At 47.8% G+C, this 15691-nt stretch overlaps 1 protein-coding gene across 5 annotated transcripts in view; it reads left to right on the top strand.

Moving 5' to 3' along the window:
- The window catches only part of LOC124222387 (nucleolysin TIAR), a 376350-nt gene that overhangs the window by 203968 nt on the left and 156691 nt on the right, over nucleotides 1–15691 (top strand). For all 5 annotated transcript variants that reach the window (XM_046633280.2, XM_069137358.1, XM_069137359.1 and 2 more), the window contains one exon: nucleotides 8113–8170. In XM_046633280.2, coding sequence (XP_046489236.2) covers nucleotides 8113–8170 — 58 coding nt within the window. The remainder of the gene's footprint in view (nucleotides 1–8112; nucleotides 8171–15691) is intronic.

Here is a 15691-nt window from a genome sequence, read left to right as displayed (position 1 = left end):
TCCCTGTATTTCTATTTTTCACCGTTTCTCGCGGCGCAGCGAGCGTAAACTTTCAAAGATATTTTGTGCAGCTTTGCGAGCCGAGTTCTTCGGTCTGAACCGCAACAATGCTCGCCGCGTAAAACACTTGGAAGGTCCGTGGCCTCGAGCCGAACGTAACAACCTGCCAAAGTTTAGATTAGTTCGAACCATAGGTATATACATATATGCATAAATACACGCGCGTATCTCCCGAGTCCGTGCGGTTCTGCGTGTGTACTTAACTGATGCATTGTTCGATCCGTGAACGTGTGTAAAGTGTCGGTGAAGGCGATACACTCGAATACACGCATCCGCCGATCCTCCATCTTTCCAAATGTTTATCTTAGTGATGGGAATCGGAGGGGGACACGTCCCAGTTCGCGGAACCCGTTTCGCCTCATGTATATATGTATACATATATATGGGGCATTCCACGTAAAATTATCTGCCCGTGTACACCTTACCCCCTTAAATTTTGCTGATTCTTTGGTACGATGTTCTTACAAAACAATCGAGTCTCGGGAATATTTACAGAATTTCTTCAGCCAATGGTGGAATTTACACGAAATTGCAAAACCAATTACGAAAGCGACATTTTTCAAAATCTTAAAAAATTCACACCGATTCTATGATTCGAAATGTAATTTTTCAGATCTCTTTGTATCGGTATAAACATCGCACCAAAAAATGATTAAATACAAATATATCGGCTCATCGTCCGCGGCCTCGATCAACGAAGAAGAACGCTGCTTGTACATAGTTCTCCATCTTTTTACCATCAATTCGATTCTGTTTTCTCACATCTATCGACATACGGCATGACGGAAAAAGAAAAACGAAAAAAAAAAAAATAAATAAATAAATAAAACAAACACCCACGCGCAAAGGAAAAACAGAGACGCAATCGGAGAGTGGATCACGAAGCGAATTCCAGCAGAAGAACTTTGCGAGATCGCATCGCATGTGCGGACTTGAGCAGCGAGTTAGCTGTCAGGCCGGTTCCGTGTAGCTGTACAGACTTTAAAGAGGGAAAGAGGGAGGGACGGAATTCCTGGGCCGTCGTCTGCGGTGCCGGGTTGAGTCTTCGACGATGTAAGGGTAAGAATGCGCCGCCGCCCAGTCCTGACGTCTCAACTATGGTCGAACTGTTTCAAGCCTCCGTGGAATTAGTGACCCGGGTTCCTCGCAGCAATTTCCGTCCCTCCGTAGCCTCGGTCTATCAATGAAACGGCCGGCAGGTTTTCCGAGGCGGGAAGAACCGAGGCCGCGGAGTTTGCGGCTCTTTCCGCTCTCTCTTCTTCGCTCCGACGGAATTTCGGAAATTTTACGAAGAGAGAGAGAGAGAAACGGGGCCGTAATTAAGAGGCGGGCGCGGGCGGGCGTTTTTGCGTCCCGGGAAAAACACGATATCTTCGAAGGGCGTCATCCGGCGGGTCGAATTAATCGGCCGGGGTGCTCCTCGAACGGTCTTCTGCCTAATTTGATGAATTTTCGCTCGTAAACGCGGCGGACGTGAACCGTGTCTCGGATGGCCGGGACTCCGGTATCTTCCGCTCGCCTGAGGAAGGAAGTGACGTCCTCCGATAGTCGCCCCCCCTCCCTCCCACCCACTCTCGCGCAGTTAGTTATTCCTCGAACGAACCCCCGTCAGAGGGCCGTTACACTTTATTATTACTGCCGAGTTTAATTAATCCACTTGTTATGCCGAGGCCTTCTACCTAAAATACACCCGCGAGATAAGGACACCAGTCTTAACACTACACTGGCTACAATTTCGATCCTTCTCACCTTCTTCGACGCCTCGCTGTACAACAACCGGCTCCTTCTCATTTTCGAATGGAAATACGCCGCCATACTCGCATCCAGAAAAATTGTCAGGACGAATTAATTAACGCCGAAGGCAGTCGGTGTTAATCTCGACAAATTCCGAGAATCGAGGGTTGAGTATTGAAGAATTGAAAAATTCTGGAACGCCTCTTCAAGATCGAATTCGAGCGTGCCGATTGCACCTGTGAAACATGAAAAATTTGCACGTTTTATTGGAAATAAAAAATTTTTCATTCCGGCATTTTTTTGAAACGCCGAGAGTATCGAGCGTACAAGTTTCGCGTGACATTTAAAGGCGAAGCGTTTCAAATACATATGTATATATATACATACACATATATGTATAATAAACTCATACGTAACAGGCACGTGTCGAAGATGGTTTCGGGAGATAGAGGGTTGAAACCTAGCGCACATGATTCTCTCCGTTTCAAAGCGAGGGAGAGGGAAAAAAAGTGTCTCAACTTCAAGGGACGATGGGAGAAAGTGGGGCGAGTTGACGTATCCGAAACGTGAGGAACGAGAGACAACGTATCGTATTATAGAAGAGTAAAGAACACCTTTGCCCGACCGTCGTGTAAGGCGGTGGTTCTCTTTGTGACGGAGGACGCCGAGGCGTCGCTGCGCCGCCACCCTTAGCGTCGCGGTGTCGCAGGATGCAGAGAGTCGAGTGTGACGGTGGCTGATCCTTGCAACGGAGGCTCGAGACGCCCGCCTCGCTGGAGAATTCGACGTCGAATTCTTCACGTCGATATTTAAATTCCAAGACGGCGTCGGCGTCGCCGGGTGCCTCTTGACTTTGATCCTCGGTAATTACATTCTTTCACCTCGTCCCGACACGCCGCGCAACGCCGCCCTGAATACACACAGACCCAGAAGCCGGATGGGTCTGACCTTTTTAATACCGCGGCGACGCCGACTCGACGTTGCCCGCACCGGGTTTCAACGACCTACGGATACCCCTCTCGAATTTGATCTCCGCCCGAACCAGATCCTCTCATCGGGTATCGTCAACCCTTTTAACGCCCCGGTGAAACGGAGACGTTCTCCGTGATGCGGAATGCAAAATGCCGCGGCCATGCTCGTCCAACAAGCGATTCGACAAATTGCGACGCCTCGCGTTACCAACTTTCGATACCTCAGGGATCGTTAAACGATTTCTCAGCAACGCTTTTTTTAATTTCAACACAGTCTTACTACCAGGGTAGCCGCAAATTTTTCGGGCGACAAAATTTCCATGAAACGTCCAGCTTTCTCAGGACTTAATGTCTGGTTTTTACCGACATATTGCCACTTCTGGTAAGCTCGGATTACTTCTCCATATTCGGTTGAAATTTTATTCGAATTGAAGAACGAAAAATACAATCTACAAGATAGTCAGTATAAGCCAACTTGTTTTCTCGATGAAAAAAACTAAACTTGTTACCTGAAATAAGGATTTCTAATTCCCACGATGAAAAACTAATATCTACACTTTCTTGCATGCTCAAGTTAAAAATCCCCTGACGATTCCACGTTTTCCAAGTGTGTGACCACCCTATACAACGTGAGCGGAAAATCTGTCTCGGCAAGAGTGAAAAAAAAAAAAAAAGAAACGAGAAAACAGGGGTCAATTTGTGATTTTCTTCCTTCTCTCGGCGTACCAAGGCGAAGGCTGAGTTACTGCGGGATAAATACCCGCGGTAAATCGGTTAGAAATTGCAAGCTTCCGGACTTTTGACCACGCGGCTCATTCGCTGCAGCGGAAAGTCGCCGGGCCGCAAGGCGATATCGTTGATATTTATTGTCCTATTATCTCGATTGATGTGACCAGTGGGCACCTAAACGCAGCCCAGTATCCGATGTTTCGGAGAGTAGCGCCGTTTAATGGTCGAGGCTCGAAGTAACCAAGCCGGCCGAGGATGCTGTTCGGCTTAATTTCTTTACGGGCGATTTTTCGTCGGACTGCCGAGGCGATGCGGGAATGTCGCGAGTTTTGATACTCACTCCTGATTTTCTCAGGTAAATTAGGCGTAATAATATTATAGCCGTACATGCGATGCAGGACGCGGCGTTTACGACGGCTGGCTGGCTCCGCATGTATGCTTCGCTTAGTTAAGCAAAGTATACGTATAAACTTGAAAATAGGTGGAAGGTAAGACGCGGGCAGCCGGGTGAAACTTTCCGGGGTTAATATATAAATACTGCCGCATCGCGTGCATTAGCCGTTAAAAACAGAAGACCCAACACTATACGTGTACGACCCTGTCTCACTGCAGGGCGAATTATATCCTGCCGGCTGTGTCGTCGAAAGAGAAAGAAAAGAGAAAAGTGGGTACCGACGACGAAACCAGATACTATGCAAATGTTGAAACTTGCTGATTACACTCGCTTCAACTACATTTTCGACTTTTTTCTGCAACACCTCCGAGGCGAGGGGAAGCGCGAATTGCCGCTATCCTGTTCCTCTTACTTATTGCATTTTTTAATGCCAGGATTACTCTTGATACTTTTTTCATGCGTTAGAATTGTAATAGCTTTCTTTTCTGCCTCTCCTTCCAAGCTGCAACAAACCACTGTGCTTTCTTTTAAACTCGGATCTTATTCCTGTTGTAGAAAATTCTACATCGATAAATTCATTGGAATTGAATCAAGCGTGTGCGAAAAAGAAAATTCACCAGAGTAGCAGAGCGGGTGAAAATTTGAATTTTTTCAAGAATTTCCTTCATCGCGTATGACTGCTGGATCCTTGTCACGCGGTGAATCTTTTAAGAAGATCAAGTTATAGAAAGCTCTCGAGCTCGCCATTCGGTAAGCGGCCTAATAACGAGCGGTCTCGTAACGCGACACGTCTGCGTATGTCGGATATGTTCTACGCACTAACTACTGATGAATCCAAGGTAGGTGAACGTGTTGATTACCCGGGAAGATGGAAGCTGCGGCGGCGGTGAGCGCGTTATTTGTCGTCTAATTACGTAGATGGCACTTTGACTTCGCTTCCCAGTGTTTGCTTCGGATCAATGCCGCGTATCTATGATTCCATCTCGCTCTCCTGCTCCATCGCTGTCTCGCTTTCCCTTCGTATCTCCATGTATTTTCAGGTAGCGGGCGTGAAACGTATTCGGTAGCTTCGCTTTCGAAGTAGGTAGCAGCAGCAGTAGCAGCAGTAGCATTGGCGGTGAGCTTGCAAGCTGCAAGGCGGAGGCAGCGAGCGAGCAAGCTGCATTAATATGGATAGATATTGTACCCCCCCTATCTATTATTTATGTACGCGCGTCCTCCACCACCCCGTATAGACACTCCATAAATATATAAGCCTCTAACGCCGCCTCTTTGTCTCTCCGTATCTCCGTCACTCTCGTTCCCTGCGACGTAGACGAGTTCCGAGCCAAGACCTCCACCCCCCGCCCTCGCCGAGAAAAGAGAGGTCGAAGCCAACCGGGACTGAAACTCTCACCAAACACCGAGTGCACTCCTGATCGTCTTGTTTCTATTATTCTCCGGAGATAAGTTCCTCTGCGAATCCAAAATTTCACGACTCGAGGCATAAAATCAGTGTCACGTCTTATGTTTACTGCGAAAAGACGGGGTTTCGCGATATTTAAATATTTCGTGGAACGATTTGACGTTATGGAAAAATGTTGTACATGGAAAATGTATGGGTTATACTCCTTATCGAGATATCGATCTGTGAATGTATTCTCTCACAATACGATCGCGAAAACCGTAATAACGCGTTATCGTTTTTGCACCCTCAAGTTTTTGGGAGGTGGTTTTCAGGGTAGGCGTAACAACGCGTTCATTCATACACGATATACATATACAAATATCATCCGTGAGTTATACACGGAGTTGTTATATCCAGCCGGTGTTTTCAAACGCGACAGAGTCGCGATTATAGCAATAGTCATAACAATAGTAATAATAATTGATATCCGTAGTACGGGTATAAGTTGATCTGGAATAACGGCATTTGAGCTGGCATCGTGCCGTTCGGATGCAGCGGAGACCCGAGGCGGTATCGCATCGCGTTCGAAAATACCTATACCGGCTGGTTTTATGCCCTTGCAAACAAAGTGGGGTATATAACAGAGGCTCGCAATTCCTCCCCTGCTATAACAACAACGAATGAATCAAAAGAAGCATCGGAACCGAGGATTCGGAGTACATCGTCACGATCGTATAACTCCGCGGCTACACCGTTTCTCCATCTCTTCGCATCGCAAGGTTTCCGTTTTCGATAAAGACTCGTCAAAGTCCGCGTACTTGACCTTTTAACGCGACGATCGTCAAATTCACGCACGCGGCAAAAATCCTACGTACGTATCGCTCCGAAGCATCCGCGAATGTACTCACATACGTGGCGTGTGAAACTCAAGTCCGTGTAGCATTTGCTGTGGTGACAAACACCATCCACGTAACTCTCCTTGAGTTTCGGAATCACGACGGTAAACAGATTCTTGAAGGGCAGGAATAATGTTTGTGTAGACGTTACACCTCGCGGCTCGGAGTTCAGTGTTAATCTCGACCCGGTGCCGAGCGCGCGTGTCGCGAGCTTCTTCACTTAAAGATGTCTGAATATCCGTCTTCGAACCCCGAGTTCCCGCATACAAGCTTCTCGCTATTTCCATAGTACGCGTTTTCACGCCCCGATAGCTTTTTTCTCGCAGAAGACATGGCAGACATCCGGTATTGCATCGCTGTATGCTTCAAGAGGTAATCTACAACCGCACATCTGGTTTCCAAATGTTTTCCGCTAACATTTACCGCATCCTTCAGTTTTCTATCCGTATTTCCCACGTCCAATCTTTCCGATACCTTAAAGCTTCACTTTCTCAGTAAAAACTTCATGCCAACAACCAATCGAGTCAACTAGTTCAACATATTTCTAGTTACTTTGATCACGATTAAATCTCGTTCGAACATACTTGTCTTGAATCCTTTAATTGGTATTGCAAGGATTTCACGTGATATGCGAAGCTAACCCGTCCTAAAGGTAAACGTAAACATCCGGAACAACTCGTATTCACGGTGTATTCGTGAAAGTGACACGCGTCCCTCGGTAGTTCTGCTCCGCTTCTCGAGTTTGTTTGCGTTGTCGAAGCGCAGTACATTGTGCAGCTACTGCTGCTTGCATCTCGGAGACGATCTACAATGGGGGAAGAACAGAGAAATCCGATCACCGTATTAAACCCACTTCAAAGTAATTAAATTTACGCGGATAATCAGTCCTCGGTGTGCATCTCAACTTCGGCACGTATCGCGAAGCTGATTTGTTACAAGCTCGTACACGGATCGCTTTTGCACTGTGATATTGTGCCTCGTTTCGCAACTCCGAACGCCATTCGGGCCGATGAGCCGTTCTCCGACTCGTAATTACAGCAGGAATTGAAAACTGTCATTCGGATTTCACGAAGTTCAATTATTCGTCAATTTCTTCATTTTTCGCCAATCGGTTCACGGCTGGTCGGAAGAATTTCCCATCACGCGATTATACAGTCAAACTTTTGTAAAGCAGCGGATCGTTCTTGCCGGAAAAGAATTTGTGCGGAGAAAATGAAAGAACGCGATATCTCGAATCAATCCTCGAGCTGCTGCTGCATGACTTCAAACACGTTTAAGAGAGACGATGGCTCGGGTTCAATTCGCACGATCGTCGTTGTACGTTGAATGTGAAAGCGCAGTTGACCGGTCGATCGCAAGAAAGAAATTGCGGAGAAGCCGAGAGCCGGGGTCTCTTGTTATTTGATTTTAGGATAAAAGGAGACAAAGACCGGATGCAAAGAGCCGTCCCGACTTCAGAGATCTCGAAAGAATCTCTCTTTGTTCGGTTTTCCATCGGCGAGAACTCTTCGCGCGAGTGTAAATGGCCCGTCGAAATCGCTTCGCCTCGCACATCCCGCAATGCATTTTAGTCGACCTTCATTTTTCCCAACCATACCGATACACCCGCGGGCCGAAACCACCCCGGCCGCTATCGGCCGATCTATCGGAAAAATGTCTATCAACCACGCCGTGTACGTTCGAGCAAACATTCGCGGCGCTTGCACCTCGCCTCGGCAAGCACAAGATAATAACGTGCCGTAGGCTAACCTCAGGGGAGTCTTGGTTCGAGACTAAAGCGCCAACGGGCGCAGGGCGCACTCTTTTGATTGCTTTTGACTATTGACGAAGTGACGGGGAGTTCATCTTTCGTTGGTTTCCTCATTTTCCACGCCTTGATTTCATCCAAAATATCGTGCAATAGCCGGACTAACAACGGGCATCCCTTAATGTCTGTTTCAGGAAATGAAAGTCAACTGGGCGACGTCTCCTGGCAATCAGCCGAAGCAGGACACAAGTAGTAAGTGAGAAATTTGTTTGCTCGATACTTGCAGGTCAACGCTAGTGTGTACCGTTTGATCAAATGAAAGTTTGATCGAGTACGTTGCGTACACCGGGTGAATTGGGAATTTCGAGACCGGTGCTCGAGTCTCTAATTACCACTCATATACGTCAATCGTATTCGAGATGAAAGTTTGTTGGAATCAGGAGAGCGCGAGGGACATATACCGAAGGTTGCGTAAACGGTTTGACAAACATATCGGGCAGCTAACCGTTTTTGGCCGCAACTCAAAAGCGGGGATGACGGCTCTCTGATGTTTGCGGATCGATTTGCTCGATTGAGTTTACGAGGGCCGTCAGCGCGGAAATTAATTAGCCTCGATTTGACGAAGGGAGAAAAACAAGAGTAAAGATGGCGTGCCGACTGAACCGTGGAGGACCGCGTCATCCGGCAATTTACATGTTCCTGGTGAAATTGGCAGCGGAGAAACGGCGTTCCGATCTCTTCCGAGAATCAATTCGAAACGAATACCCGCCACGTCTTCGCCAGGGGTTCATAATTTAAACGTTATTACAAAATGATGTAACCGCGTAGCGGAACTCGGTGGAAAGTTGATTTCTCGGATATTTTCTTCCATCGAGAAAACGTCCGTTGCACCAAAGAGTGAACGCGCTCCTCGTTTTACCGCCGGTAAAAGTATTCCTCTTTCTCGAATCAAGATTCTCTTGGTTAAACACGTTTTGTTTGCCTAGCCCGGGGCGCAGTTGCGAATTATCGTGCCAGCTGGCTAGCTACGGAATCATAAAGCGGCTGGGCGGATCGCTAGAGCGAGGGTCCTGGTACATCAACGAGCCATAACCAACATTCCAGAAATAATTCTTGAACAAACGTGTGCTGCTCAACAGCCGTGAAACCGTTTCAGGCTATATAATGCGATGAAACCACCTTCGTGATCATTTCCCGGCATAATCACTCCGCGCGCAAAATTCACTCACTTACCTCGCATTCGCGAGGTTGGCTGAATAAAAGCTCGACGGTTAGCTTCCGCCTTTCTCAAAGTCGAAACTTTCGTCCCGACCCGAACACGTTATTCGCAAAGTGCATCTTTTACTCTTGAAGTCTGTACGTGACGCGGTACTGACGAGAGACGCGAGTTTCAGTTTCAGTTTTAGTTTCAACGCCACGTCTTTGAAATTTTTCAAAGCCCGAGCTACCCGGTTGGGTAGTGATTTCGAAATTGAGGCTACGAAAACTCCCTTGAAAGTTTTTTGCAAAGGAGAGTGCGCAGCTACAGTCAGCTCCTCGAATGGTTGACGAGTACAGATGTATGATCGAGGGATGCCGTTGGCGTCACATATATATCACATATCGGAAGGATTGAGAGCGAGGTTTGGATTACGCTCAATCGCAATTCGAAGTGTCGAAACGATCCTGGGTAGTTTTTGGCGCAAACAGGCGAACGGCAAACCAACCACCCGGGCTTCGGCGGATCGACCCTCGTCCGTTTAATAGAGTCGGACGGGCAAACTCCGGATAGCGAAGCTGAGCTTAATCCAGGGTCATTTCCCTGCATTATGAATCCTACGGGCTGATTGTGGCCCACTTGCGCATTCCGTTTATGCAACAGGGCGGCAGGCTTTAACACAATAAAGCAAACCCATCCGCGCCTCCCGCTTCTATAGACACCTCAATCCATCTGGGTGGCTAGCAGCCGACGAGCGTCTCTGTGAATATCGTACAATCCGTTCCACTGTGTACCAGGGCTTGAAGCAGCTCAGGAACGAACAGCGACGTCGAAGCGTCTGTTCTCCGTTGGCAAACATTAACTTCGACGCTACGATCCTTGTCGCGGTTCGCCGAAAGCTCGGAAAGCCTTCCGCCCCGAACCGGCTGCGGTGAAGTTTTTCAAGCACCGAACGGAACTGTCGATAACCGTGTAGAATCGAATTTATCGGCCAATATAACTAGGATGAAAATTGGAGACTTTTTTTTCATACCACGCTGTAGACTGTTTTTTTTTTTTTCGTCATTTTACACTTCACGTCAACGGAGCGTGATTCCCTTCTCGAAAAACGGATGCGGCAGCAGCCGTCCGGATCTGATACATCACTCGTTCGCATACCGCTTTCGCAATTTCGTGCGAACGTTATTCCCTCACAGCAGAGTTTACCTCTCTGCGTGCGCCCGCGAATTCGCACACCTTCGCAAAACGAGAGACTCGTGTAATTGGAGGGCGGACAATCCCGCGTCGCGATAAGGTTGAAAGAATTTTTATGCTTCGTCACGAGATTGGAAGCGGCGTCGAAACAGTTTGCATCGGCCTGCCCAGAATGCGCAACAACTAACGTGAAAAAAACCGAGTCAAAAATTTCTTAAATTCCAGTTTCGCTACGCGACGATCGATTTCGAGGATGTGGACTCGATCATGACCCTGGGATTACCGGGGCGTCAGTTATGGGCAAAAGCTGACGTGGGCTTGTTTGATATTGAGCAGCGGATCATCCTGGCAAATAACAGAGCGCTTTACCTGGCTCTGCGTTTTCCCATACTTATCGGCAGTCTGGTAAGGGCAAACGTGTCGAGCATGGGAAGAGAATCCCGAGTAATACGCGCCCACCGCGACCCTGTCACGTATGTGTAACACCGCCGTGTGCGTATGCCTCGTAACCTAGGTGCAGAAATCCGCAAGCACACACAATGCAGCGGAAACAGCGATGTGCCGCCGTTCAAAATACTCTATCGATTCTGAGAAGGGAAGAGATTGTCGCGTGGAACCCGAAGCAAACTTTTGTTTATACCCTATTATCAGAATCTGGATAAGGTTTTCGGGGGTGCGAGGTCAGATTTGCTTTCAGATTATGCTGTTATTTGCAGATGTACTAATTGACCTCTTTACGGCCTTTTCGGAACGTGGGAGTGTTTTAATTATACGCTGAACGTCTCTGCAGCATTTTTAGTATCGTGTTATACGGGTATATACAGATTTTGAACTCTCGTTCCGTGGAAACGGAAAACTCGTTTCGAAGAACTGTGAAAGAAAAATTAACTCTCAGACTGAAATATCTAAATCCATTTTAACTAAACGACTGCTTGTCGGATATTTGGTGTTTGAATGTCAGGTCGAAACAAAAAAAAAAAAAAAAAATCCAAGGCAACGTTGAAATTTCTATTTTTCAGAGGTGAATTCGAGATAAGACTTTGGTAGAAATGAGCAAAAATTTTTTTCGACCAATTGGCAGTCAATTCTGATAATCACCGGTAACTTGACTGAACTTGAAGCGGCTTCCATCTACATAGATCAACGTAATCAACGAAAGCTCAACCGGCCGGAAGAGGAAAGTTTGTAAATAAGGATTGCCGCTGGTAGCAAAACGCGCTATAAATAATCGTTCCATTCATGAATCGCTTACGGGCGGTGCCGGTGTCCTTCCTAAAGAGTAGCAGAGACCGGTGTTGGCGATCGAAATACCTTTGGCGGGCAGCGAAATAATGCGGAATTCTGGGAAAGGCCGGGAGCCAGTGCGAGAGGGTCCCTGGAGCGTGATTAACTTTCGTCCGCCGAGGAACCGGATCCCGGTCACTGAAATACAAGAGGCAAAGAGTCGGGGAGGCGCCGCGCTTTAATCAAGTTAATGTAAGCTCGAGTCATTCGCTGGCCTCGCACGCGCCCTTTACGCGCATACCGAGGCCGGTTTCCTTCCTCTTACTCGGCTGCGGTGCCACCGCGTGTCGACCGGATGCGGCGCCGTTGACGCTCGCTTCCGGAATATTAGCCCGATTAAAAAGCTCCGGGAGCCGAGTGCACGTGCCGCCGAATCGGCCCGATTTTTCGCCGATCCTGCAACCCTCGAAACCTCCCCCGGGAACTCGCCTAATCTATCCCGAACCCAGCCGCTGGATGGGACGCGTAATTCCTACGCTATCGTCGTTTGCCTCGCATTTGCTCGTGACGCGGCGGTATTTTTCACCGACGAATAACACGTCCTCGACTCGGTGACACACCCTGCGACTCGCCTGGTCACCGGGCATTAACCAAACCCCGTGGTCCCCACAGACGTACCTATCATGTCTGCCGAAGTGGGCGAAGGGTTTTCGGCAGTTTCGGTTTACGATCCAGAAGTCGCGGGCCGAGCGGCTGCGGGATTTAAAAAATTGACGGAAGTATTTGGCGTCTTTGAAATGAAAAATCAAAGCAGCTAACGTAGATCGAATCACGGGTTGGTCGACTTCTTCGGATGTTTGTTCATGCTTGTTTTTTTTTTCTCAATGTCACAGAAATTTAATATCATTCAAGTCTGAATTGGGATTTTACGAGTCCTTGTTTCTTGAACAATGAAAAACGTAGATCTGTTACGAAATATGGTCGGCGGACCTTTGGGGAATAAAAACGGATAATAGGTTTCCGTGACGTCCCCCCTGATTTAAAATTGAAGAGATCTGAATATACATTCCGTAGTTTTGAACAATACCTTCGGGGCGCGGGATGTTTCTCTCTTGTACCTTGCCCTCGATACTTTTCAACCGATCGGAAATGTATCGCAGTGCAAATAAGGTAAGAGTAACAAGTATACCGAATATTCAGTAGGGTCTATATATATATATATGCATACGTAGAGTGGGTAATAATAATAGAGAAACGAGAAACCGAGGTAAAAGTTTCCTCTCTTCTCTCCGTAGGCGCGTGGCGCTCGCAACAATTTATTCCCCTTTAATACCCGGCGAAACCCGGACACGTCTCGCGGACAGACCCTAATTTAGGGCAAGGCAATTGTGCCTCGATTTCCTTCTGCCCGGCCGATCCGTATCTCCCCGTTTGTCGTCATATCATTGAACCGCCGCCTTCGTTTCTCCCTCCGCCTCTTCCTCCCGCTTCCGCGGTTATACGGCCACGTTCCGCCACGTGTAATATCTGCCGCCTCACACAGAGGCGCGTGATTAGACGCGTCTGCAACTTTACACACGCACGCAGGCAAGCATTCCCGTATTCCGCCGATCGTTCCCCCCAGTTTTTTACGATCCCTTCTGCCCGAGATCGGCGATGTGATTTTTTATTTAGCGCTGCGCTTGCGGCCTAGATTTAAAAAAAAAAACGCCGCGCCTCCCGCATGCGCTGGATCACGTGCCTGTAGGGCATACGCTGCGGGATTATTATAATCTCTCCCTCAGGATTTTCAGATTTCCTTTACCCGCTTTGGAACCCGAACGGCCCGCAATGCTCGCATTGCTCTCACGTCAGTCTGAATTATTTATGATGCATGTAACGCGGCTGAGAACCCCTGACTGCCTTCGACGGTGCGGGTATTACGGTACCTATCGCGAATACGTGATAAGACCTTCCTTAACCCTGCCTGCAGGTGGTTACGCTGCCGAAACGACGCCGAGATAAAAAAATATTGACTTTATACTTCTGCGCATTACGGATTGCAGCCGACATACATTACCGATTTTAGCCTTTTCGAATCAACGTCATTTTCATCTAAAAATAAATTATTTTCCATAAAACTGCAGGCAAATATGGTTGAAAAAAAAATTGAAAAACGAGTATTAGGAAAGCTGAGAAATTCCCGCCAGCTCGAGAGAGGCTTTTTGTTTATCATCTTCCTCACGCTCGGACTGTTTTCATTTAATTTGAACACATAGCACCTTTTCCCTCCTCAATGACAATGAAGTATAATTTTTCACGGTTTAGAATAGATTGTTACAAATAACTCTGTACGTCATAAGTTCCCTTTTCGCCATTATATTTACACGCCGCATGTATAAGGCCCGCGTATACACGGAGCGCTGAAATTTCATGTACCGTGTAAATTTTTGAGACTCGTACATCATCGGCTTGACCCAGGCACAGCGGTATCCTGAATTACGGTTCTAGCATTAACAGAAGCGCCGAGCCCAGTGTTCACATAAGCGTCTCCGCACGTGAATCACACGTGTAAACTGTGAGCTGCTGCACACGCGTGCGCTGGATACTTGCAGCTTTTATTCTGTCGCGTATCGCGTCGCGACGTGCAGCTGCATCCTGAAACATGGATAAACAAATATATAAACAAATAAATACGTGTTCGGAATTGTCTGTCGACGCAATAAATATACCGGCGTTTGGAGACGTTCCCTTGACGCGCCCTCAATTCTCTCGTAGTCAAATGATTATTGTTCGTTTCTCGTGGCGGTTATTGCTGCTCCGTTATTTTTTTTTACCGAGAACTTTTTCCGCCCTTTGAGAAGGAGAGTGCCATCCCACAGGCCTCGTTGTCGCCGTGTCTATGGATTTCACCCCGTTGGCCGAGGGAGCTGACGACGTTGCGAGTTCGACCTCGACACGTGTCGCCCATGCGGGGTGTAATTTAGGGGAAATGCGAGCGTGCGCCACTCCCAATTACACGTAACCCGCGTTGCATTTGTACGCGAAATCTGTGTCGAGAGGTTTTTAAGGTTCCTCGGATACTCCTAATGACGTTCTTGTAACTCGACTGCCGAATTGAAACGTGAACAAAAATGACGGAGTGTGCGTGACATTGTTCAGGCTGAAAAAATTTCCTGTTCGGAGGTCATAGTGGTTTTTTTCCACCGAGTACAAGACGCGATGTAAGCTCGATCCGTATACATGTACCTACATGTGCATGCATATGCAATGTACCAAGAATATAGAGGGAAAAATTCTTTCCACATCGTCGTAGCCTCCATGACGTTACGGTGCATCTCATCGGTACGGCAAACGAGGTTTGATGGACTGTCAAAATGAGTAAAGCTCAAATTTCCCTTCTTCTACTCGGGGGTAAAAATATGCATGCGCATTGCGCAGCTTTTAATACTTGCAGCCTCCGTTGTATATAGCTGGGCTTAGAAGAGGTATTTGATAACATTCCCCCAGGTGCCGTGAAAAGATGCGCGACGTCTCGACGTCGCTGCGTTACAGGGTGCAGGTGGTTTTCAACCACGACGCCACATCACCCTTCCTGAAGAATATTTTCATTCAGTCTCAAGGTGATCGCGTACGTTACACCCACACTACGAAGGCTGCTTATGCACGGAGGATCTCGAGCGCAATGCGCGGCTCATGATCCTCCTTTTTCACAATTTTATTTTCACCTTTCTTTTTTCTTTCTCTCTCCTCTTATTTCCCCACCTCGTTCACCCCCGGCGCTCATGCATACGAGCGAAAGGCAACTTCGGTCGCAACTCGCAGATAACGTGCAACGTGCGCGCACAAACACAGAGGCAGACACACCCGCACACGTTGGCTGGTAATAGCTTCACCCGACGTGGCTCCCAACCAGGCTCTCACGACGAGATATTCGCACCCGGGGGTCGGAATTATATTTATATATTTAGCGCGTCCAATTAGAGACCCGGAGGTGGGCCACAACGCGTACACACCACCCTGATTTTATGCGACTTGATAAATGAATTTAATAAACGGAGGCACAAAGTCAACCGAGAACCAACGAGCTGCGTCCAACGGCACGGCGGCGGCATATGGAGATGACAACGTGCGTCGCGACGCCTCCCTAGACACCCTCTTCCTGCCCGCTGCTCGTG

Source organism: Neodiprion pinetum, chromosome 6 (genome assembly GCF_021155775.2).
Source record: "Neodiprion pinetum isolate iyNeoPine1 chromosome 6, iyNeoPine1.2, whole genome shotgun sequence".
In the NCBI taxonomy this organism is placed as follows: domain Eukaryota; kingdom Metazoa; phylum Arthropoda; class Insecta; order Hymenoptera; family Diprionidae; genus Neodiprion; species Neodiprion pinetum.
The sequence above is the reverse complement of the archived record's forward strand: the minus strand, read 5'-3'. Positions and strand labels throughout refer to the sequence as shown.